This window comes from Mesoplodon bidens (assembly GCF_964165515.1).
Source record: "Mesoplodon bidens genome assembly, chromosome: 17".
NCBI classification, from domain to species: Eukaryota; Metazoa; Chordata; class Mammalia; order Artiodactyla; family Ziphiidae; genus Mesoplodon; species Mesoplodon bidens.
Window position 1 is genome coordinate 75,672,966 of NC_138174.1, and position 25,048 is coordinate 75,698,013.

Consider the following 25,048-nt stretch of genomic DNA (forward strand, 5'->3'; position numbering starts at 1 on the left):
TATTATTCCCCTAATGAGTTGTTCTGATTATGAAAGGAGTTTTAATTTTAAAGGAATATTGTACAATTTGGATTTATTGTTAAATTTTGAGAAGCAATTTAAGTTGGAAAACATTTTTAAATTTTGAAAATTTAAAAAAACTTAAAAATTGGAAAACTGTTTAGGAAAAAAGCACATATATCTTGGATGATCTTTTCATCTTTCATATAATGTCTGCTTCCTAGCAAGCATCTTGTTTGACTTTTTTGTTTCCTTAAGTAGTATGGAATTTGATAAGAATTGAGATTTTTTTCTCATGTTCCTAATGGTGTAATAAGGATGTAAGATGACCCTGTTTAGAACTATTATGTCTTGATAAATAAAGTTGGAACTTTTCTGGAAAGTTAAGTTTACTGATACAAGGAGCCAGGCACCGTGATTCTCTCCAGCTTGGGAATATTGTGTTTGGAAACCCTCGTTTGCCTAGGACAGAACTTGTCCTGGACGTGCAGGCAACGTTGTGTGTGAGAGAGAAGGTTGCTCATGCTGACCAGGTCCTGTCTTTGTGTGGTTTTCCAGAGGTTCCATCTGACCCCTGATTTCAGTTCTCAGTAGCTGTTTTTGGTTATTTGTAACACTTTCTAAAGGACTTCCACCTGTTGTCTTAGTTTGCTCCTTCGTCTTTTGAGTTACTACAGCCCTTGTTTTATGGGAAGGAGACGCAGCCTAACTCATCAGTTCTCACTATTAACTGTGTGAACGTTAGCCACAGGGCTGCTGTTGGGCTTTTTAAGGAATACTGATGTGTGGACCCATCTCCAGAGTTTGTGCGCTCATCAGGTCCTGGGGAGCGGGGGTGGATGTGAGAGTCTCCATGCTGGAAGTAAGCAGAAAGGCCAGCCGGGGCTGTGCAGCCCGCTGAGGGGACTGGTGGTGCGGAGCTGGGGCACGGAGCTGGTGTTTGGCCCTGAGTGAGGGGCTTTTCCACTGCTGCAGGCAGCCTTGCTTCTGGACCCTTCCTGGAGAAGCAGGTGGTGTCCGGTTTGGGATGCAGCATTACTCACTTTATACTAATCTGTGTGATTAGGTAAATCGTCAACAGTTGCAAACTAATGTATGTCTGTAATGACCACAGGTAAGCCGGAACAGGCAGATCTGTGTAAGGGAAATAATGCCGTAGTCGTTTATTAGTGCTGAAAACTGTGAAAGAAAACTGTTCCCTTGACCGTGAGACTGTTGAGGAGGAAATGTTCTGACTTTCACTCTATGAGACTGTTTTGGTGGCACTTTGGTGTTTGTTTTGCAGGGTGAATGGTGGACTTGTTCACATCACAGATGTGAGTCTTTGCTGACTTGGATACCGTCTTATTTTTTACCTGTTTTAAACAACTTTATATGTTAGCTGAGTCATTACTTTCTTAGGCCTCTCCACCTGTATCACCATCAGTGGCAGTTGGTCACTTCTCAGAGTAATTTTTCACCAAAAACCCAGTTTGTCTCACTTCCCAGGAATTGTGTATGTGGTGCTGAGCAGCCCCGAGCAGGTCGTGCTGGGGCGGGCGCTGACCAGTCAGCTGGGCGTGCTCTCCCGCTGCGATTTGGGCCTTTAATAAAAGCGTCCTGTGTACCTGCAGGGCCTCTCTCACCTCCTGGTGGTTGCCCATGAATATCAGGTTTCTGCTTCGGAGGGAGGGCCGGTGAGCCCATTGGCCTGAAGCCCGCTGGGCTTCTGTCCCACTCTGCGTCTTGCCAGCTCTACCATCTGGATAAGGGGCATCACCACGGTGCAGGCCCTTCATATTTGTTGTAGGATTAAATGAATTAGCATATAGCACTTAGAACAGTGCCTCACGTGTTTTCGGTGCTATGTAGACAGTGGCTGTTACTGTTATCGTTTTCTTATAGTTTGAACGACGTTGGTATGTATTTTTAAAAAACTTTACCCCATAATCCATATTCAGTTATACAAACTTCAGGAAATGGAGAAATGTAAGAAGAAAATAATTATATAATGATGCCATCTAGAGATAACCAACGTGAAAATTAGTGTATATTTTTCAGTCTTTTCCCCCCTTTGCACATACGTAAATATGCTTATAAAATATCCATGACATCATAGTATAAATGTTTTATAATAAATATGCTTTAACTTAACATAGTGACTGTTTTCTTGTGTTAAATATTTGTCTAGTTATTTTTAATGGCTTCTTCATAGTTTGTGGTGCTAATCCCCGTTTTTGGATGTAGAGGTTGTTTCTAAGTTTTCATTGTGGTAAACAGTGATCTGTGTGATGGTCATTTCTGTACAGAATCCTTCATCTTTGATTATCTCTGAAGGAGAAATTCCCTGATAGGGCAGTGCATAGGTCAAAGGTAGGGCTTTTAAACATTTAAAGCACTATTGCCAAATTGTCTCCAGAGACATTTTTATCCTTTTGCCTTGCCCGTAGTGATGTGTGAGAGCACGCCTTTGCAGTCCTGTGACTGCCTGGATCAGTTGCTTCTCTTTCCCTCGGGAAAATGGAAACCTCTTGGGGTAAACATTTTGGCTTCTCTTTCTTGTATCGTCTGCAGTGCCCGCATTTCTGTGTAAATGGTAAACGAAAGCAGATATGACGCACTCAAGGTTTCCTCCATTGGACTCGCAAAGGAGGATGTGAAAGGAAAGCTACTAGACTAGGAAATCAAAGTTGAAAACTGTAGACGTTTGCAGTGCTCCTTCCAGCTTTCTGACAAGTAACCTCTGGCTGTCCCGGGGTCGCTCTATAAAGGGGGAACTCTGGCTGGAAGCACGGCTTGAGACTGTGTGCAGAGGTGCCGATTTCCCTCTGTGTGAGTGACGAAGTTTTCATTTTCTGTCTTTAAAGTCGGGAGAGAAGGGAAAGGTATTAGGTGGGCTGTCCAGTGTTGTAATCAGCTAGGCTGATGGGCTGGTGAGTTAGGGAAAGAAATCGTCTTACATCTTTCTAAGATGTTCGTTGTCTTTGTGTGTTTCCGACGGACAAATTCTTTTGTTAAACTTCTTTGTCCTCATGCTCAATTCTCTTCTAGATTTTTAACAAGGTTATGATTGAGATTTTGTCCAAAAGAATATTTAAAAATACTATTGGAATAACTAAGACATGCTCATGTGAAAACTTGAAACTTGTTGATGTAGGCTTCAGGATTAATTGAAACAAAGACAAAAGTATATAGTCCTTTCCCTGGGAATGAGGTGCCCCACCCAGGTGTTACCTTCGCTTCGACCTAGATTCAGGTAAAGTTGTTTGCTACAACTTTGCACTGAAGGTGTGTTTGAGGTCACACAGCAGTCTGTCGTCTTAGCTGGTCACCTGTGCTCCTGACTCCATGGTGAGCTGGAAGTGATAGGTAATGATGTAGTATTTATTGACCGACTCAATCAATTCTTGAAGTCAGTTTATTCATGTTTTTGCCAGAACTTGCCGTTTAAAGAAGTTGAGAGACAGTAAGTAATAAAAAAGTCGTTTAGGAGATGAATAACTATTCTCTGAATATCTTGTAGGTACTTATAAGCAGAGAAGGTCAAATTCTACTCTGATATTATGATTCTATTTAATTTTTCCTGGCAGACAGTGTCCGCGTTCACCCTCTGTGTTCCATTGTAGAGCCTGGCCAGCTGTCCTGTGGGCAAGTGGTTAGTCCCTTCTGCATCCAGGCTGCTTTCCACTGTGGAGAACTAGACTTCCCTTCAGGTCTTTGGGTGTCCCATTGTCTAGATCAGCACCATCCAATAGAAATATAATGTGAGCCACATTTGTTTTTTAAAATTTCCTAGTAACTACATTAAAAAAAGTGAAAAGAAACATGAAGTTAATTTTAACAATACATTGTCTTTAACCCAGTGTACCTATAATGTTCTTATTTCAACGTGTAGTTAACATAAAAATATTATTGACATTACTTTGTGTTTTCACATTAAGTCTTTAAAATCTGGTGTGTGTTTCTCACACTCGCAGCACCTCTCACTCTGAATCAGCTACACTGGAAGCGCTCAGCAGCTCACAAGGCAAGCGGCCCCGCATTGGACCGCGCGAGTTTAGATCACTGGAGAGGCTGGGGGAGGACAGTCAGCTTGGAATTAAATGGGGTTAGCATTTGTCAGGTACGAAGTAGGTGCCTAGGCGTTTCATATGTGCCATATCGTCTAATCCTCCCAGATGTCCTGCGGAGGAGGTGGTGCTTTCCCCATTTTGCAGCCGAGGAGATGGAGACTTGAGGTGATGAGGAGGTCTCGGGTCACAGCCCAGCGCGTGCGAACCAGGGTTTGTGTTCCGCCGGGCACGCTGTGCTCGGGCTGGACTAGGTGAACTGAGGATCGCAGGGCAGTCCTGTTAGCCTGACTCCTAGCGGGGGTTCTCAGGGGAGCTTGGTTGGTGGCAGGGCTGGCCTCGCGGGCATGCCACCGAGTCGTCACGCGGGGCCCCGCGCTTGGTTTAATGCTCTGCTGTCCCCCTCTGAAGTTCTCAAGAATCTTTGCACGACGAGCTCTGCAGTTTCAGTTTGCGCTGGGCCTCCCCTGGTGGCGGTGCTCTGAGAGGTGGCGAGAAGGAGCGGCGGCCCCTGAGTGCCCGCTGCATCCTGGGCCCTGCCCTGTAGACGCGGGTCAGCTCGCTCAGTCTTCAGGCAGCCCTCTCGGGTTGGGTCGTTCTGCCTGCGCTGTGACTAGGAAACTAAGGCGCTGGCGTGTAGGGTGCCTGCCCACGTCCGCAGCTAGTGAAGGTGGGGCAGCCCGCCATCCCGCTCATCAGAGGCCTCCTGAGCAGTGACGCCCCTTAAGAAGCTTCCGGAAGAGGTTCAGGAACAGAGCAAGGTGGAATTAAGGGTGAAATGGGAAAAGCGGAGGTGGCTCGGATGTTTTAAGCTCCTGTCACTTGTCGTATCGATGAGGCTAAAGCCCCAGGCTGGTCCCAGGCAGGCTGGGTAAGGCCAGTGAACTGTGTCCCTGACCCGGGCTGGAGGAGACGGAAGAACGAGGCTGAGATGGGGTACGGCAGCTCGGCCCGCGTCCGTCCCCGCCGCGAGGGCACCTCCTTGTCTCTCGTGCACTGAGGTTCAGCGCAGCTTCCAAGGCAGCCGCCATTCCTCTTGCCTGTCAGTAGTCATGACAGGAAGCAACACACGGACCTGGGGCTGCTTTTCCAAAGGGTCCTTTTGAGAAAGCCCCCTCCACTGTTGGGTGGTGGAGGGTGGGAGGCAGGAGGACTGTGGGGTGAAAGGGGAGGACGGCTCTCTTGGAGGAATTGGAAGCATGTCTCTTCACTTCATGTCTGACTCTTCAGAGCCTCCAGGAAGGGGCTTGGCTAGAGGCTGGGTGTTGGGCTGGGCACGCGTCCGTGTCCTGCAAAGCCAGGGTTGTAGTCTTCAGTGAAGCTTCTTCCTCCTCACCCAGCCCACTGGCCTGGGAACCTCGAGGGCACTGTGACTACACGTGGGTCCCAGTGCTGGCATGCATAGGCACTCAGGTCAGATCTGTGTTGAATGCGTGAGACCAAGGATGAACAAGATGGACGGGACAGCAGTGAGGCTTACTCCGTTACTGTTCACTTCATCCGTGTGAACGATTGTGCCTCCATCTGTTTGGCTCACGTTGCAGGGTTCTGATGTGTTGTGCAGACGTGCTTCATGGGAACGGGCTGTCCTTTTGCAGGAAGGATGGTCTCAGCCGTGGCCAGCTGCTGAGGAGGTGTCAGCATATAGGACAGGTGCATTCACGACGCTCTGCAGGGCTTTGAAGGCAGACACCCTGCTGGTCCCCACTCTTGGGTCGGACCTCGATTTGGATGTCCATGAATTGGGTTTGTATGAGGGCAGATCCCCAGAAGATGTCTGGAAACGTTCGGGGCAGATAAGGACCCGTAGCCCCTTTGGGACTCAGTTTCTTCTTCTGTAAAATGTGACTTTGAAAAGGATAATCTGTGGACCTTGGAATCGGTCTGTGTGATCAACTGAGAGGCAGAAGATGAGACACTGCGACATCTTTACTTCAGTTTATTGTGTTGATAATGGTTAGCTTGTCGCTTTCGAGGGGCATTTATTAGTAAAATTCAAGTTGTTTCATCTTTCCACAGCTGCTCGGTTTGTCAGAGCTCCCTCTTGGAACTCCTTCACGCACGGTGCTCATTTAAGAAGGAGGCTACCTGGCTAATGACCGGCCTGTGCCAAAGATGGCGCTTTAAAATGAGGACGTGCTTAGCTGAGCAGTAGCTGCAGCATCGTGGCATGCCAGCGGGTCTGTTAGTTTCACCTTGTGACCTGAATTGAGCCTGAAGACAGCTTCTGATCCTGTGGAGTCATGTGTTGGTTACTCTGAGTCATTTGGAAGAGTATCTGGAACAGCTCTTGTGTATCCCAGGGAGTGATGTCCGGCTGCCAGTGCGGTTCCGAGGCTAGGAGCCCACTGCCCACTTCGCTAAGCCGAGAGGGGAGAATTGATCCTGGAAGTGCTTTCTTTAGTACTGCAGGGTAGCAAAAATGTCTCCTGACTTGTTTTTAAAAAACAAAAAACTTACATTTTTCTAAGATTGATAAAAGTACTTTCATTCCATTCACTATTGTTTCCAGTGTTGCACCAAGTCTACTATCAACTGGAATGAGAAAGGTGCCTCAGTTTCTGCCAAAGGGAGAACTGAGTTGAGAGTCTAGATCTCTTACTGAAGTTTTGGTTTCACTGGGTTTATAGCTACTCTGCGGTAAAATTGATCTCAGTTCTTGCATTTTATTTGTGAGACAGCTGGTGTAGTGTGTTGGTTTTCTGTAGCTGCCTAACAAATGACCCCAAATGTACTGGCAGAAACACTGCCATTTCCTGCCTCTCAGCTCTGCAGTGAGGCCGGCGGTCCGGTGAGCTCGGCTGGGCTCTGTGCTCGGGGTCTCACAGGCCCTGGACGGGGTGTCAGCTGGGTGGGCTCTTGGCGGGAGCCTCGGGGGGACATTTGTTTCCACGTGCCGAGGTGGTGCGCAGGGCTGCGTTCTTGGTCCCCACCGTGTCCTCTGGCCCACCGTGGAAGGCCGTAGGAGGACCTGGAGCAGGGCGGGCAGCTGTGTGTTGGAGAAGCCCCGTGCCGCTCTGCCGTGTGCCCTTGTGCCTCTACATGCTCTTTCTCCTGTTGCAAACTGGTCACAGCCCGGTGGCCTTTCGGAAGCAACTCAGGTAGAGCAGCTGCTGTTGGACGCTGCGTTCTGCCTGCACATGGGGAGAGTCCTGAGCTGGTGTGACCTCCTGTTTCTCTGGCCATAGGAAATTCTAGTCACTTGGGGTCCTGCCTTCTGACCTCATTCCCCTTTTTTACTTCCTATTTCCCACCTGTTTTAAGTCTAGTAAAGCAGACTTCTTTGAATATCTTTTAGCTGTCACTTTTCTATTGATATTTTCCTTTTAAAACAAATCAAGAAAATCCCCATTGGTCTTGCAGGAAGGCTCAGCCCCTTCCCCCGTTGCCCTAAAGCAGTTTGTGTCCCTGAGGAGTTCCCTGAAGTCCTGGGAACCAGCGAGCGGAGAGATTCCCAGTGAATAATTACAGAGCAAAACAAACCTCGAGGCCTTTCAGACCATGTTTAGATGTGAAGATCTGCATTTTGTATGTTTTAAAAAACGAACTTCCTAGCCAGAATATGTATTTCTGACCTAATTTGTCCCAAATGTTGGACCAGTTTATCTGGTGTGTATTGGGTGTTTTCCCTGGTAGTTTAGGGACAGTGCCTGGTCCTTGAGCTGAGAAGTGAAGGGCCTCCCTCCGTCCGACCACTAGTACCTTCCACCGTGCCCTGGGGTTAGTGACGTGCGTGCACGTGCTCTTCAGGAAGACTAATAGGTAGATCGTGGTGCCCGCTTGGGCTGTAGACGGTGGAGCTTTTAAAGTAGTGATTCCAGTCTCCCCTTGGAGAGGATCTGATTTAATTAGTTCGTGTTTAAAGCTGACCTGGCGGGCCCTTGAAATGAGGGTTTGGTGACATCAGGAGCCATCTCCCGGGAGAGGGAGCCGTGGGTTTTCCCCAAGCTTGCCGAGGGGCCGAGGGGCCTGGCCGGCTGAGGAGACAGAGAGGGGAGTCTGTTTCCTCCGGACTTCTCGTGGCAGAATCAGGCCAGCCTGGCTGTGCCGGGCATTTGAGGGAAGTTGGTGTGGCAGCGATTGAAGTGACGGGGGCCTATCAGGATCGCTGGTTTGGGTCCTTGTTCCATGAGATCTTTACAGGAAAACTGTGGATGCTGAGTGAAGTCTTCCCCGTCTACTTAAAAGTGAAGGCAGAGCGGTGAGGGGATGCGAGAGAGAGCCTCATAATCTGCCCCCCTTTTCTTTCTTTCTTTTTTTTTTTTTTCCTGTACACGGGCCCCTCACTGTTGTGGCCTCTCCCGTTGCGGAGCACAGGCTCCGGATGCGCAGGCTCAGTGGCCATGGCTCACGGGCCCAGCCGCTCCGCGGCATGTGGGATCTTCCTGGACTGGGACACGAACCCGTGTCCCCTGCATCGGCAAGCGGACTCTCAACCACTGCGCCACCAGGGAAGCCCTGTTGGTGCTATTTTTCCAACAGCATTTGCTCACTTCATGCTCACTTCATATCTCTGTGTCGCATTTGGGTAGTTCTCAACGTATTTCATACTTTTCCATTATTATATTTGTTATGGTGATCTGTGATTAGTGGTCTTTGTTACTATTGTAATTGTTTTGGGTTGTCACAAACCACACCCATGTATGACGGCAGAACTTAATAAATGTTGTGTGTGTTCTCACCACCCCACCAACCAGCCGTTCCCCCATCTCTCCCTCTCCTCCAGCCTCCCTGTCCCCTGAGGCACGACAATATTGAAATAAGGCCAGTTAATAACCCTACAGTGGCCTCTTGAGTGTTCAAGTGAAAGGAAGAGTTGCACGTCTCTCGCTTTAATTAAAAAGCTAGACATGCTTAAGCTTATTGAGGAAGCTGTGTCAAAAGCTGAGACGGGCTGAAAGCTGGGCCTCTCGCACCAAACAGTCAGCCCAGTTGTAACTGCAAAGGAAAGGTTCTTGAAGGAAATTAAAAGTGCTCCTCCAGTGAACACACAAATAAGAAAGCAAAACAGCCTCATTGGTAATATGGAGAAAATTTTAGTGAATTGGATAGAAGATGAAACCAGCCACAACGTTCCCTTATGCCAAAGCCTAATTTAGAGCAACTCCCTCTCTTTAATTCTATGAAGGCTGAGAGAGGTGAAGCTACGGAAGAAAAGTTTGAAGCTGGCAGAGGTTGTTGCTTCATGAGGTTGAAGGAGAGAAGCCATCACCGTAACATAAAAGTACAAGGTGAAGCAGCAAGTGCCGATATGGAAGCTGCAGCAAGTTATCCAGAAGATCTAGCTAAGATAATCAGTGAAGGCGGCTACACTACACAACAGATTTTTAATGTAGATGAAACAGTCTTCTATTGGAAAAAGATGCTATCTAGGACTCTCATAGCTGGAGAGGAGAAGTCAGTACCTGGCTTCAAAGGTCAGACTGACTCTTTCATTAGGGGCTAATGCAGCAGGTGACATTAAGTTGAAGCCAGTGCTCATTACCATTCTGAAAATCCTAGGGCCCTTAAGAATTATGCTAAACTACTCTGCCTCTGCGCTGTAAATGGGACAACAAAGCCTGAATGACAGTACGTTTGTGTATACCATGGTTTACTGAATATTTTAAGCCTACTCTTGAGACCTACTGCTCAGAAAGATTCCTTTCAAAATGTTACTGCTCACTGACAATGTACCTGGTCACCCAAGAGCTCTGATGGAGATATACAATGAGATTAATGTTGTTTCCATGTTGCTAACACTATATCCTTTCTGCAGCCCATGGATCAAGGAGGAATTCCAACTTTTAAGTCTTATTATTTAAAGAGTGCATTTTGTAAGGCTACAGCTGCCACAGATGGTGATTCCTCTGATGGATCAGGGCAGAGTCAATTGAAAACCTTCTGGAAAGGATTTACCGTTCTGGATGCCATATAAGAACATTTGTGATTCGTAGGAAATGGTCAAAATATCAACATTAACAGAGTTTGAAAGAAGTTGATTCCAACCCTCATGGATGACTTCAAGGGGTTCAAGACCTCAGTAGAGGAAGGAACTGCAGATGTGGTGGAAACAGCAGGAGAACTAGAACTAGAAGTGGAGCCTGAAGATGGGGCTGAATTGCTGCCATCTTACAATAAAACATTAACGGACAAGGAGCTGCTTCTTATGGATGAGCAAAGGAAGTGGTTTCTTGAGATGGAATCTCCTCCTGGTGAAGAGGCTGTGAAGATGGTTGAAATGACACCAAAGGATTTAGAATATGATGTAAACTTAGTTGATACAGCAGCGGCAGGGTGTGTGAGGATGGACTCCGATTTCGAAACAAGTTCCACTGTGAGTAAAATGGTATCAGACAGCACCGCATCCTGCAGAGAAATCGTGAAAGGAAGAGTCAGTCGACGTGGCAGACTTCATTGTTGTCTTATTTTAAGAAATTGCAGCAGCCACCCCAGCCTTCAGCAACCACGAACCACCCTGAAAAGTCAGCAGCCATCAATGTCGAGGCCAGACCCTCCACCAGCAAAAGATTACGACTAGCTGAAGGCTCAGAGGATGGTTGGCGTTTTTTAGCTATAAAGTATTTTAAAATTAAGATATGCACCTTTTTTTCTTAGACATAATGCTGTTGCACGCTCAACAGACTGCAGTATAAACATAACTTATTTGCTCTGGGAAACCAAAAAATTCATGGAACTCTATTGTGATACTCACTTTATTGCGGTGATCTGGAACCGAACCTGCAATATCTCCAAGGTGTGCCTGTCAAGGCTTTTAAAACCGCATAGCAGCTTGCTGACTGGCTCCTAAGTACCGAAGCAGCCACAAGGCAGTGTTGCCAGGTAGATGCAGTGAGCCCCGGTACACAGAGGAGAAATGAGATGTGGGGAGGTGAGGGAATGTACCTGATCTCTGATAGCCACTAAGGGGCAGAGTTGGTACTTGAATCCAGGTTTACAGAGATTCCCGAACTTATACATTTAGGACTAAAGGTCGGCTGGAAGAAGGGGACGGCGGCCCTCCAGTTGGTGGAAGCTCCGTTAAGAGGGAAGACGGTGGGCTCCTGGGCATTTGGTCTTCTCTGGGGAACCACTGAATGTAGAGTCTGTAATTCATGCAATTTGAATTTGTAATAAATGTGTTAATGTAGGTATAAATAATCTGCACCATGCAACTGAAGAGGGAATTTACTTAAGATTTAGGAGGTTTAGTTGCAGAATGTTAATTTTCTACATATCCCTCCATCATTTTGGGTGTAATACGTAACTCAGTTAAAGCCATTCAGTGTAGTGAAAGATTTATAACTGGAGAATAAAGAAATCGGACCCCATGGCTCACTAGCAACTTTATTTAAAGCCTGAATAAATTCCATCCTTGTTGCATTTGTTAACCGCTTATCTCTTACTTAGTGGTGAATTTATTAAAAATTCAGATTGCACAACAACTGTCTGGATTTTGTGTGTGTGTGTACTGGTTGTGATGTAAAATGCATTCTTTATTGAGGATCATGGTCAGGAGTTTGAAGCACATCAGTCACATGGCGATGTTTGAAGGACCAGGAAGGACAAGGCAGCTCAGGAGATGGGATGTATGTATAGTGAGAGTCTCGTGTTGTTCCAGCTTCAGATTTGACATCTCTTTGCCAAGAGAAGACCTGGAAACTTCCCTTCTCGTTTCCCAGCATCTTGTTGGAATCTTACTTTAGAACCGGCCCTGGGAGAGGAGAGTTTGACTTCTCATGTGACTGGAGCATTCCTAGGATGACTGGTGCACAGCCCAGGTAGGATGAGGTGGTGGATCCTTCAACCAGAGCGTTTACTGGGTAGAGTGTGTTATAGGAGACTGAAGAGTCAGTTTCTATTTCATTGTGAGTATAGAACAGGGGAGTGTTTCTCCAGGTGCTGTTAGTCAGCCTGCACAGGATTTATGAGGACATTCCCTGAGCCTTGTTCAGGAGACACACAGAGACACAACATGTGTTTGCCAGAAGCATCGTGGAGCGTTGTATGGCTCATGAAATGAATATACGTAACTGGGATACAGGGCAGTGACTGTAAGTCCTGCAGGAGGGACGGTGACATGGGGTTGGGATTTAGAGAGAGAAGGAGACCCTCTGGTTGGCCAGGCTGGGCACCCCTGGGTGGGTGGGGCCTGCCACTGCTTCCTGCTTCCCCCAGGCTTCTCAAGTTGATTTGCTGAGTTGAACCAACAAAACGTCCTAAAATTGATGAACTGTCCTAAAGAGGAATTAAAGGGGAATTGTGGTGTTCCGGGTCCTAACTGCTTGGGGGTATGTGATAACCTTGAACTTTGATGGGAAAATTTTAGCGTTCTCTTGGAGATCATAATAGGCTTGGAAGGGAGTGCTCAGACTAGATAGACAAGTGCCCAAACGTTTGAGAAAACTTTTTATTAAGAGAAATTGGGCCCAGCACTGGGGACTCAAATATAGCCCTAGAAGGTAGAATTAAGACCAGTAAGTGGCGAAGAATTCTAGGGAGACAGCGTGCCAGTGGCCACGTTGTCCTCATATTATGGCATCGTGTTTGTGCTGGCAAGCTTTAGTAAACAGTACTTATTTTGAAATCGGTGCACAGTGTACACGTACTGGAAACACGAAGTTCAATAGAGAAGGGCAGAGAGAGATGTAGCATTTTACGGCATTTAGGTAGAAGTACTGGCGCCTGATTTTTAGCAAAAAACAAAGATGTTCTGAATGAAAATATTTGGTCACGGCTGAATTTTTCTTGGCTTTATTTCTTTATGAAATGGTCTGAACACCTCCATCTGGATGTTTTGGTCTCGCATCTTACCCTCAAGTCTCATGTCAAGCACCACGTACGATTCTGACTTTTCTGGTCACTCAAGCTTCCTTTGAACGTCTCGTGTGTGGTGAAAGTTAAACTTGCGTAGCATTGAACAGTCGATGACGTCCTTGTACTTTCTCATTTTCTCACTGTAATCGCGAATTCTTTCACAGCCCTTTCGAGTTTTACCCGTGAAATCCTCTTCTAACCCGGCTCCTCCTCTCTGTCCTGCTCTGGCTTCCTTTAGATCCACATGAAAGGACAGGACTTGGCACACGTGCCCTGAGGCCTCACAATCCCTCTGTGTCCCACATTTTACTAATTGCACTGTTTGATGATTCTTAATTTTTCTGTAGTTACCTTTATAAATAATGAGCCAGAAGCCTGTATCTCTTGATTTATCGTCTTGGACTTGACTGCTCTCTGAAAGCTGAGGAACTCACTGTGACTCTGCGGGCCCCTGTAGGCAGGGCCGAGGGAGGGCACTTTGTTAAGGCCTTGGTAGGGTGGGCCGCGTTTCCTGTGGGCTTTGGTGGGGGGTTGGTTACTGTCTAGAAGTTTCCTGTCTGCCGGGCTGCTCCTTTCCTGGTGCTCTGGCCGGAGAGGGCAGGCTTCTCTGGCGCTTTGTTAGTCTGCACCCTTTGGTGTGTCTGGATTGCAGGCTTCTCCAGCACCCAGTCTGGGGGAGCAAAAAGAAGATCCAGGGAACCCACTGCCATGTTGTTTCTCAGGTCTTGAAGCCCGTGGGCAGTTGGCCTGTTGTGTCCAGCACTGTCTGCCTTACGTTCGTTTTATGTGGACGCCCAGGGCTTTTCGTCACACTGAGGCGGAGGAATAGGAGAGTGTGTCTGCTGCATCTTGTTCGGAGCCGGAACTCACCTGTCCTCCTCTTTACTCTTCTGTCGAATGTGGCCTTGGTTCCTCTTCCTATTTGTGAAGACGGGCCCGGTAGCTGATGCGAGTGTAAAGCCACGTAGGTGGTGGGATGCCTTCACCGTAGGGGCGTGGCTAGGAGCAGGCAGGGGAACTGTGGGTGATGCCCATGAGCAGGGTGGAGGGGTGGACTGTCCCTGCATCCCGTTTCCTTGCCCCCCTCCAGCTCTGGGACAGTTCAGGCTTTACTGTGGTTAGAGCTCCTAGGGTATTTCATTTTTGTTGCCTCCTATCAGTGCCTGTTACGTGGGTCTAGCAGCACCTCAAGTTTGTCACTTACGTTGGGAAGCCAGTGCAGGCGGTGGGCTCTCCTGGTGGGGTCTGGGAGCTTGGCCTCTCCTCGAGGAAGGGGGTGCTGCTGTGCTGCGGTTTAGTGGGTGCTGCTCTCCTGCCCTGGAGCTGGAGGCCTCCCCGCACTGCCCCCCAGGCTCCGCACAGGTGCTGTGTAGAGCGCTTCTTGATCCTGCAGGGCCCGTCTGGTTCCTGTCCTCAGGATTCCCTAAGCCCCACTGCGACTGCTCATGGCCTCTCCGGTCCCCGCTTTAGCACTTCAGTGGAGTCTTTATTACTGTTTGTTTTTTTTTAATACTGTTTGTTGTTTTTTAATACTTAATCATGCCAACTCGTCTCACGTTAAATTCCTGCCCTCCGACCTCAAGTGCTGTTGGGCATTCATACTATATCAGACCACACTCCTTAACGCACTCACGTTCCACTCTCCCAGATACTTTTTTTTTTTTAATAAAGTATGTTTGGTTATATGCTAGATATATTTTTTAAAATTTTCTTTTTATTTGTTTACTTATTCATTTGGCTGTGTCGGGTCTTAGTCGTGGCACTCAGGATCTTCAGTGCAGCACGCGGGATCTTCTGCTGCAGCATGCAGGCTTGCGGGCTTCTCTCCAGTTGTGGCTCGCGGGCTCCAGAATGCGCAGGCTCAGTAGTTGTGGCTCACGGGCTTAGTTGCCCCATGGCACGTGGGATCTCAGCTCCCCGACCAGAGATTGAACCCATGTCCCTGGCATTGGAATGCAAATTCTTAACCACTGGACCACCAGGGAAGTCCCATTTATGACTATTTTTTTTAAAGCCTGCCTTTTCTGTTATTTCAGTGGAACCTTGGGAGGGATGGGAGGTTATGTATGTGTGCAGTTTACTGTCTTGACATGTTTCTCAAAGTTTGGGTTTTATAACTACTTGTTTTGAGTATTAAAGTTAATGCAAGGGACTCACTGCCCTTTTGGCTCTCTGGGTTAGCACCTAAGCTAATTGTCAGCCTAAGTGGTGGTTGTGACCTGCCCAGACCCTCTCTGTCTGGCGACTGTGTGGCTGTTCTCTGCAGGCTTGCCTCACTGTCCCTAGGAGTCGGACTAGGAGCCCACGGTGGGCTGATGGGGTGCTGTGCCTGTGCCAGCTGGCTCTGGGACCCATGGGCCCATGGGTGCTGCCCCACTGACCCATGCGTGTGGCAGGGGGAGCAGCAGTGACTGATCAGGTTCAATTCTTTGCTCTCCTGTGGAACCTGTCATACCGTGTTTTGGAGCCTCATTTTTCCCCTTTATAAAATAAGATTGACATGAAATCTGCAGCATAGCACCCGGGGGATGCTTCAGTGGATGCTTCATCCTCTTCTTCCCCACCTGGTGATGTCTGTTTGGGATGATTGCTCCTTTACGGTGGACGGAGACGTAGCAGCCCTTTCATTGCATCAGTCATCTTGCCTCACTTCTCAGGACTTTGTTCTCCCTCCCGACCCAACCCTTCCTGGAAACTACCTAAAATATTTGGTATCTCTTTTCTTGTATAAGTGGTCCCTGTCCTCATGTTTTGGTGTTGATACAGTGGAATCCACAAAATTGAATATGATTTAATTGTCATTTTAAGCTAAAAGAAATGGGGGGCACATTGGGTGAAAGTGCTGTGTATTGATAGAATCCGTCCTCAAACTTTAATTTTATCCCTAGGGCGTAGGAGTAGGTGGAATTAAGTACAAAATCTGCAGAAGCCAAGGAGGCGAGAATTCCCTGCTGGATCCCTGTTTTCCACATGTCTATCCCCAACAATGTGGACCATTTGCATTAAACTTAAATAGCACAACTTACTTAAGATTCGTCTTTACTCATCTTGTTCTAAAATCACAGATTCCATCTGACAGTGTGATAGGACAAGATTATATTTTTAAACTTCGAGAACCACACTCCAGATCTGTGCCCAAAGTAACAATTTCTTGTGTCAGAAATAGCTTCCTCATGAACTCTTCTGAGGAGCTGACCTGGCTGCTTGCATTTCAAATATTGAGGCTGCCTGAGCTGAGAAAGTGCTTGGTTGGTCTGCCTTGTGTTGGTGAGGGGTCTCTCCATTAGTACTGGGGTGGGGGAAGGAAGACTTCTCCACATTGCCTGGTATATTCTCTTTGGGTACACACAGGTGGTGACATCAGTTAGGGGTGAGTCATCTACTTTTGCGTCTGTATCAGTGTGGCCAGCTGGGTCAGAGTCCGTTGTGGTTGTGATGTCTGGGTTCTGTGAAGGCCAGGTCGCTGTGATTGCTGATGAGACTCTGGGGTGCTGGTGGTAACAGCGCATTACTACTGTGTCGTCCTTTATTGGATCCGCTGGTCCGTCCTGGTGCTGCACAGGGTTGCCTTACCTGCCTGCACCACGTCGCACACGTGTGCAGGTTGCCAGGAGGCTTTTGCACGTTATCGCCTGGGCCTTGCCCAGCTCGCCTTGCCGCTCTGCCTGTGGCCATGTGGCTGTGACGCAGGCAGGGCCAGCCAGGTGCAGCGGAGGGGGTGGACTTGTTGGCTGTGGCCTGGAGCTGCTGGCAGCCGTGTTACCTCATGAACCAGGACGTTCCTGAAACGGCAGCCCTCGCAGAGGCAAGCCGAGTCAGGAGATGGCCTGAAGCTTCCGACTTCGGTGCCTGTGGTTCTTGCCATTCTTCACTTGTTAGTTATGAGAACCAGTAAGTTCTTCTTTTGTTGAAGCCAGTTTGAGTTGGGTTTCACTTGCTGACAGTTGGAAGGTTCCTGACTAACAGGATCTTTGTTATGTGAAGTGTAACACACTCTATTTTGTGAAGTGAAGTTTGCTTTTCTGTTTTATTATGTGGAAGGTAATGCTGATTTCCAGTACCGTCTGTGCATTTGGACTCCAAGGTGAAGCAGCTCACTGACGCTGGGGTTAGGGGAGCCTTGCAGACGGAGGTGTTCGTCATCCTCCTGTTGCCCTGCCGGGGCGGGGTCTGCCCCACTTCTTTGTCAGGGATGGCAGCGCTCTGCCGAGTGGCTGCGACATCTGATGGGCCCAGTTAGAGGAGGTGGCAGCTGGATTTGGGGAGAAGGGTGTGGCGCAGGGAGCAGGACTCCCGTAGGGGGTGGGCTGGCGCCTGGCTTCCCAGCAGGGCCACCCCTCCCTCCTGAAGGTGGGGCGTGGCCCCTTCCCTCGAGTGGAGCCGTCTGGAGCGCTGGTCGCTCCATTCCTGCGGTGCAGCCCCGGGGCTCCCTTCCCGCTCCTGCTCTCGCTCCCCTGTCACTGTCTCTGGGGCCTTGTCCGTGCCGTGAGGACACAGCCATGCGGTGAGCCGTCGTTCCAGAGCCTCAGCCCTGGGAGCTGTCAGGCTGGCAGTGGACACCTGGGGCCTCCCCGTGGGAGACTGAGCCACGTCCCCGCCAGGTGGCTCTGGACTCCTGACACCCAGACCACCTGTGGTTAGGCCTCTGAGTGTTAGGGTGACTTGTGCCATGGACGGGATGACCTGGAGGTTACAGGTGGCGCTTGTGCTCTTGTCTCCCTCCATCTCCTGAGCCCGCCTGCCTTCCTGGCTCTCATGGCACCTGCTCAAGGTTGCTGATACACGGGGAGGGGAGAGAAAGTCCTCTGAGCGAGAATGAGCTCTTGCAGGGCGAGCGCCGAGGCACGTGTCTCTCTCCTTGGAGACCCCTGTGAAGCAGCAGCCTTTAGCAGTTACGCGATGCCTGCCTTTAGTATTTGGGAAGGAGGGGAGAACGTGGCTTGCTCTGGAGTGATGGGTCCTTTTGGGGAGCAGAACCTTATTTTGAATAACGGGGAAGCCTGTGACCCAGCCTGAGAGGTGGTAACTGTTACCATTTAGTGTGAAAGTGGTCCAGCTTTACGTGAGCTGACTGCTTCACTTTAATACCATTTTTTCCCTGCTTGTTGTTTGGAGATGTCCTCTCCCCTTCAAGAGCCAGTTCAGTTAGGGAGAATGTGGGATGTGGATGTATCACCCGCTCTTGCCAGGTGTGCTGTGTTAGCCAGCAGCGCCCTCGTCTCCGCGGCTGACAACGCTGCAGGTGTATCCCGCCCGTCTCGTTGGCTGCGGAGACGGGGCTGCTGTGCTCCGAGCGTCCTCTTTATTCTCGGGTCCAGGCTGGTGGGGCAGCTCCAGTTTGGGCCTTGCCATGCTCACTTAAAGGAAAAGACCGGGGAGGCTGGCTGAAACGCCTGAAGGCTCCTAAAGCTTCGCTTGGGGCCTGGCACGCGTTGTCCTGCTCAGAGCGGGTACGTGTGCTCAGAGCTCGTTGGCTGGAACCCATGGGAAGGCGTGGCAGTGGGTGGGGACGCACACCCTCTTTAGGGGTGACCTGGAGTTAGACAGAGGAAGTTGGGGGACTTCCCTGGTGGCGCAGTGGTTAAGAATCCGCCTGCCAATGCAGGGGACACGGGTTCGAACCCTGGCCCGGGAAGATCCCACATGTCGCAGAGCAACTAAGCCCATGCGCCACAACTACTGAGCCTGCGCTCTAGAGCCCACGTGCCACAACTACTGAGCCCATGAGCCACAGTACTGAAGCCCACGTGCCTAGAACCCGTGCTCTGCAACAAGAGAAGCCACCGCAATGAGAAGCCTACGTACCGCAATAAACAGTAGCCCCTGCTCACCACAGCTAGAGAAAGCCCCTGCGCGGCAACGAAGACCCAATGCAGCCACAAATAGATAAATAAATAAATTTTAAAAGAATAAAAAAAGGAAGTTGGAAAATAGTGTGATGAACGTGAACTTTCCGGATTGATCAGCATCAGTTCTTAGCTTGTGCCTTGGAACCCTCTTTATTTTACCACATTACTGGTGATGCTTCCCTGAAAACCACGGTGGCTCTTTCTGCCAAAGCACAGTCGTCCTCTTTCTGGCTAGGGGTTTGCACGTTTGAGAGCTCCAGCCCATGCATGTGGGTCACCCTGATGGCCTCACCCTGCCAGGTTGGTGCTGGTTATGGTTGACATATGTGCAGCCTCATCTTCCTCAGGTGCAGGTGAGTCCTCCTTATGTCAGGTGTTAGTTCTGGAACTAAACCTGAACATCTGGAAATGTGATATTAAGTAGAAATATAGAATATGTCAAAAGAGGATAATTTAGAGGGCTAGCACAAGTGAAGGCTGGGAGCTTGCGTTTGGGCCAGGTGATTGACGTTCAGGCGCAGCCCTTTTGGTGTGGTGGCACCGACAGTGTTTTCTGAGGGTCAGTGGTCAGAGCGTTGGGTGCTCTGAGGACCTGGGCCTCTGCTGGGCAGACGCGGAGCGATGCCGGTGGTGGAGCTGCCACCGCCTCTGGTGTGCACGGAGCTCTGCAGGGAGCCTCGGCTTCCGGCGAGTGACGTGGCCACCTGCTCGAGTGCGAGCTGGGGCGCTGCTGGGGGCCCGCGGAGGGCAGCGCCTGCCGCTGTGCGGAGCCGTGCGGTCTGTTCTCCGCACAGGCTCTCGAGTGTTCTCCTCGGTTGCTGAGCACCCACCTTGCGGAAGCTTTCTTTGTTTTGTTCTGTAGTTGTTTGTGTTTTACAGAAAAGGAGTTTTCCTTGCTAGAACGTAGTTATCAATGGGTCAGTTTTTTCAGGAGACCTTGAGGCTTGGTGTACAAGACGGAGTGTTTGTAATTTCACTCATTTTTGAACTTGTGGGGCATTGGCACAGTGCTGCCTCCCGTCATTGGCATCCTCATCCTCATCCTCATCCTCAGGCCTTTGTCTGTTCCTCGTTCCCATCTCAAGGATGCGAAGCCGAGGCCCAGAGGGCTTCAGTACGCGGAGTAGGGCCGTAACCGGGGGGAGTGGGGGGCAGCCTTCAAGCTCGGAAGGACTGTCTCCCTCCTCCCCAGCTCATCCCAGCCTCGCTTGCCTTTGCGGGTGACGACAGACACTTCTCAGAAAGTATCTTTATGTCCCACTTTAAATACTCTGGGTCCCTTCTAGCCTAGTTTCCACATGGTTTGGTATTTGTTCTATATCATTACGTAGTATTGTTTCTTTTGAAAGTAAGATATTAAAAATGAACTATAACTAATACATTTAATATTATGAGGTTTTTTGGTAGAAAACTGGTAGGATAAGTTTGAGAATATTGGCTTAGTCTACTGTACCTTTAATTCACTTAAATGTAAAAGTGAGGGTGAGTTTTTGGAAATACACGTTCCCAGTTGGGTAGATTCCAAGGTCTATGGGGTATGTGTTCCCTCTTCTCTGTGTTTATAAGGGATGGTCATGGGTGCGAGGGGGTGAGCCTGCCTGGGGACAGGGTTCCTGACACCTTCCCTCTCTCTCCAGGGAGGTGCTTCTCACCCTTGGCTGCATGGAGTCACCTGACGGGTGTTAACATTCTGATTCGGGGTCCCTTTCTTGGAAATTCTAATTTGTTGATAATTAGTCTGGGATGTGGCTTGAGTGTCTTGGTTTTCTAAGGTCCTGGGAGATCCTAACGTGCGGCCCCTCCTGAGAACCCTCTGAGGAAAGGCGTGGGAGTGTGGACCCGAGGGGCGTGGAGGGTGGGCGTGTGTGCCCTCAGCCCGCATGGCAGGTCCACCGGAGGGGCAGGCTTATCTCCTAAGCATGAGCGCCCCGGGGTAACTGTGTGCCCTATTAATGACAACTTCCTCTATTCCCACAGTACAGACTTTCTCTGTACCCTAAGATTTTTCTGTTTTTGCTTTTTGTTGAATAGATTTCTATTTCAGGAAGTAGTCAGTTTTCTTTCTCTAGAGAAGCACCTTAGTCAGAACATTTTATTGACTCAGAATGTGCATTTTTTCCCCTCTCAGTGGCAAGCGTTTGTCTCATCTCATTGTGTAGCTTCCTGTTAAGAAATGTGGTGTGTGTGTGAATTCACTTAAGTCCTGATGTCACTTTGGAGCCCATTGGTGGGCCGTTTCAGCCAACCAGACGCTTCCTGGTATCCAAGTAAGAAAGATATATAGTTCTGGAATAACAGGAAATTTCAGTTTTCAGCATCCTGTTTTTCTGGGTTTTGTGACTCTCTGCCTCCCCACGATGAAGGTTAGTACATGTTTTTATATACATTTCTTTTTTTGCAGAATACCACAATTTGAATTTTCCAAGCTCTAGAGTTAGAACTTGAGAGCTGAGATCATCTGCGCCCACCGTTTATGAGAGAGGGCACTTGTAGGTCCTGCACAGAAGGAGGCTGAGGCCTACTGAGGGTCATACTTTTGATAAAAAATGCAACCAGCCCATTACAAAATGTAGCTGGCTATATCAGCCCAGATCATGCTCTCCTTTGACTTGGAAATTTCTTTTTAAATAATAGATGTCAGAACAAATGAGTTCAAGTCTGTACTATAAGGTGATTTCTAAAGGCTGTTCTAAGGGGATACTCTTTGTTACAGGCAGGACCTGGCATCATGAATTGTTTTATTTTTTGCTCCATCAGATGAGAATGCGTGAGTGACATGCACAGAGGGCTTGGGTGCCTGTGTTTGCAGCTCCTCTATTTACTTGGATTTGATGGCCTCCTTCCTGGAGGTGGTTTTTCAACTTCTGGATTTGTCTCTCTCTTGTTCGTGTTTAAATAAACGAACCTCTAGATGATTTTTCCTCATCTCAGAAATTAAGACTGAAGACTTTTGTGGGGGACAGCAGTGGTTATTTAGATTTGGAACGGCTCTGCTCAGCTGCTCTTTATGTGTCTGCCCCACGGTGACATTCAGTGCCACGGGGTGGATTGGTGCCTTGTTACCCATTCAGCAAACATTCGCGTTTTTACTGTGTGCTGGCCATTTTCTGGATGTTGTGAGGTCTGCTTGTGTAGATTTCACGGTCTGGAGAACGTGCACACATAGACCGTAAGGTTGTGGCAATGAGTGTGCCGGGAGCCTGGCTGGGCCCTGCTGAGTCTAGTGGGGGGGGGGCGGTGAGGCTGGCGGGAGCCGGATGAGTGAGAGTTAGCTGTGCAGGGGGAGGGAGAAGGAGGAAGGGGGGAAGCCGGGCTCCTGGCAGGGTGTGAGATAGAGTCGGGGGAGGGGTGACAGGCGGCCTGCAGGGGAAGTCACTCCTGGGATGACTGGTCACCATAGTTCATTTTTGCCCCAGTGAGAGAACCTTTGAAGAATGTTAACACAGTTTTCATTTGGGCATCTGAACACATCTTTCTGTTAACTGCATCTCAAAGACTTTTTTTCATAATTTCTCTGGCGCAGAGTTGTGGATGATTTGACTATTAAATTTTTGGGGGGAGGGAAGGAGTTACTCAGTGATCAGAAGGTATATGTGGTCTTCAGACAGTGTTTGGGGATGAGATGTGTTTATTTTAGCGCGTGTTTGCGCACACATCGTGGATCAGCCGTGCTGTGTCTAGGCAGCCTGACGCGCAGCATCTTTCAGCCCCTGGGTGTTGGAGGGTGGGCGGGGAGGGGACTAGCGTGGGTGCGTCCCCAGTCTCTAGGCAGCCGAGATCGCAGCGATGCGGACCAGACGGTCCCCGAGGGTGGCGGTGTCCCCGCCCCCCCTCTTCTGGACTCGGCCTCTCCTGCCTTCCCTTCCTTCCCTCTCGTATCCTCTGTGATGTCGGCGTTTCCCTTTTGCTGCTGTTGGTTTTGGCATCGGCTGTGGCCAGGAGAGGAAGTCTGTAGTCGGCCTGCCCTGAGGCCTCAGCCTCCGTCTAAGGAGAGGAGCCTTCACGGAGCGCCAGCAGTGCCCCAGGTTATGAAGGAGGGTGCGGCAGGGTGGGGACGTGGTGGTTAGGACGCTGGACTCAGGCCCTGAGCGGCCCCGGTGAGGGCACCTGGCCTGGCCTCCTGCTCCGACCGGAAGCCGAGCTCGCAGGTGTGCCGCCTCCCTGGGGCCTCGCCTGCGAAGCGACTGTCCTCCTCTGACTGCGCAGAACTGCCCAGCACCGGACTCTGCTAATTCTGCTTGTTCACTTTTCCCTTTCAGACATTTGACGCAAACGATTTGTATCAGGGGCAGAATTTCAACAAGGTCCTCAGCTCCTTAGTGACTCTAAATAAAGTAACAGCAGGTAAGTCTCTTTTTTACTGCACTCGAGGGGAGGGGAAGGAAAGGGGGCGAGAACCTTGTTGCTTCCGTGTGAGCGAGGCGGAGTGAGCGTTCCTGAGCTTGCAAAAGGATTTTGCATTAAAGTTCGGGTTGTCACTTCTGCTGCGAGCAGAGTCTTCCTCTGCAGGTCCTGGTAGACATCAGTGCTTTCCTTCCTGTGGGCAGAGAGAAAAGTGCAGCAGAGGGGGAGTGCCTCGTTGGCAGGGCAACTCATGGGCTGGCCTGGAGCTTGAAGCACCTTGCTCTGCAGTTTTATTAAGTTCATGCTGATTAAAGCTCAGATCTAGTGAGCAGATCTAGTGCCTGTTTTTGAGGTGCAGCCAGTGAGCTGGCCTCTACAGTAAACACCTACCTGGGCCAGGTTTCCTGAGGATGACGAGGGCACCTGGGCTCTGTGGGCTGCGGGTTCGAGCCCCAGTCGCACCTCTAGGGAGAGGTGGGCTCCCCAACCGCGGAGAGGACAGTGGGGTCTGTATGCGCTCCTGTGGGACTAGCTCGGGCCTGGAGGCTGCCTGAGGCACCCGAAGGGCTTAGAGGCTCTTTTGTTTTAAAGTCATGTTTGTTTTCAACTTACCTTTACGGACTGTAGTTTCAGATCCCTGGGAGGGGCAGTTAGCCCTTGATACGCCTCTTTTGATCAGAAAAAGTCAGTTTCTCTTGTCAGGGTCTCCTCTCATTTCACCCCGACCCTTCCTCACCGTGTGGGGACGGGATGGGGTCGGAACGCTCGGGGCTGCAGGAACCGCTTCCGGGGCCCCTCGCGCCACTCGTTTGCCGGGAGGGCCGTCTGGGTGCTGCCCCGCTGCCCGCGCCTGGGGACGTGTGCCCAGAGCAGCCTGTGTTGCCCGCCGTCCCGGGCAGGGTTTCCCTTCTCATAGCTTGACTTCGGGCTTGAAGTTGAGACTGTCTTGGGCTGTTGGGGTGACAGCACCTGGGGACACGCTAAGTTAGGACCCGGGTGAGCGAGCGAGGAAAGCGTGAGGGTCCAAGTCCAGGAGGCGGGCGAGAGGGGGCGGAGAAGCGGGGGCGTCAAGGCGGACCTAAGGACACACAGCCATCGCACCCTCCAGACAGGAGGCTTGTGGCGTTTGTCAAGCTTGTGCGGCCTCCTCGGTCCCTCTGTGGAGAAGCCATAGGCCCAACGTGAGCGGACAGGTAATAAAGGAGCCAGCCTGCCACGGTCGAAGCGTGGGCAGTCGACGACGGGGCTTCACGGGACGAGCGGGTGCAGCGCGGGCACCTCCCCGGCCCCGGCCCGCCTGCAGCACTTTGCCGGCGTCTGGGCCGCAGTTTGACGCGCACTGCCCTCCGCTGAGCTCGCTCTCTGGCAGCTGCGGTGAGAGTGGCTTTGGTAGACACGGTCCCCACGTGTGAGGCCGCGGGCGGGAGACGGCAGGTTGGCTCTCGCCCTGGGTGTGTAAGTTCGGGTGGGTCGGAAGGAGACGGGGAGCGACGAGGGCGGCTGCGCTCCGTCCACTGGGCCGCGAGGCCCTCGGTGACCGAGGCGGAGCCCCGCGGGCCGCGGAAGGCGTGGACACAGGCCGGGAGCTGTATCTTCCCGCCCCCATCTGATGCAGAAGTGTTTCTCGCACGTTCTTGACATCACTGGATGTACCCTGGACACAGAGCACCTAGCGCTGTTCTTTACAAAGACCTGTTTGGAAGTTCTGAAATAAACCTGGTACTTTTCTCCTTAGCTTTTAAACAAGAGGACTGAGCCTTCTCAGATGAAGAGAACTTTTTGCTTCTGTGTTTGTTGGCTACTGCTCTTCATTTGTGTTTCTGAAGTCAGCGTGAAGGAGGTGACGGTGCCTTTTCAGCCGTCGGCTGTAGGGGCTGACGCAAGTGTAAGACAGGTGCACCTGCTGACTCCACGGTCGTTGTTGGGGAGGCCCGTCACCGTCTTGGCTCTGCGTCCGGCACGTCAGGGAGACCCTTTGTGTCCTCCAGGCGTGTGGAGGAATGCTTCCCT

General features: G+C 50.1%; 1 protein-coding gene across 3 annotated transcripts in view; it reads left to right on the top strand.

Moving 5' to 3' along the window:
- The window catches only part of ARHGEF7 (Rho guanine nucleotide exchange factor 7), a 125,221-nt gene that overhangs the window by 29,825 nt on the left and 70,348 nt on the right, over positions 1–25,048 (top strand). For all 3 annotated transcript variants that reach the window (XM_081214846.1, XM_081214843.1, XM_081214844.1), the window contains exon 3: positions 22,954–23,038. In XM_081214846.1, the coding sequence (XP_081070972.1) occupies positions 22,954–23,038 (85 nt within the window). The remainder of the gene's footprint in view (positions 1–22,953; positions 23,039–25,048) is intronic.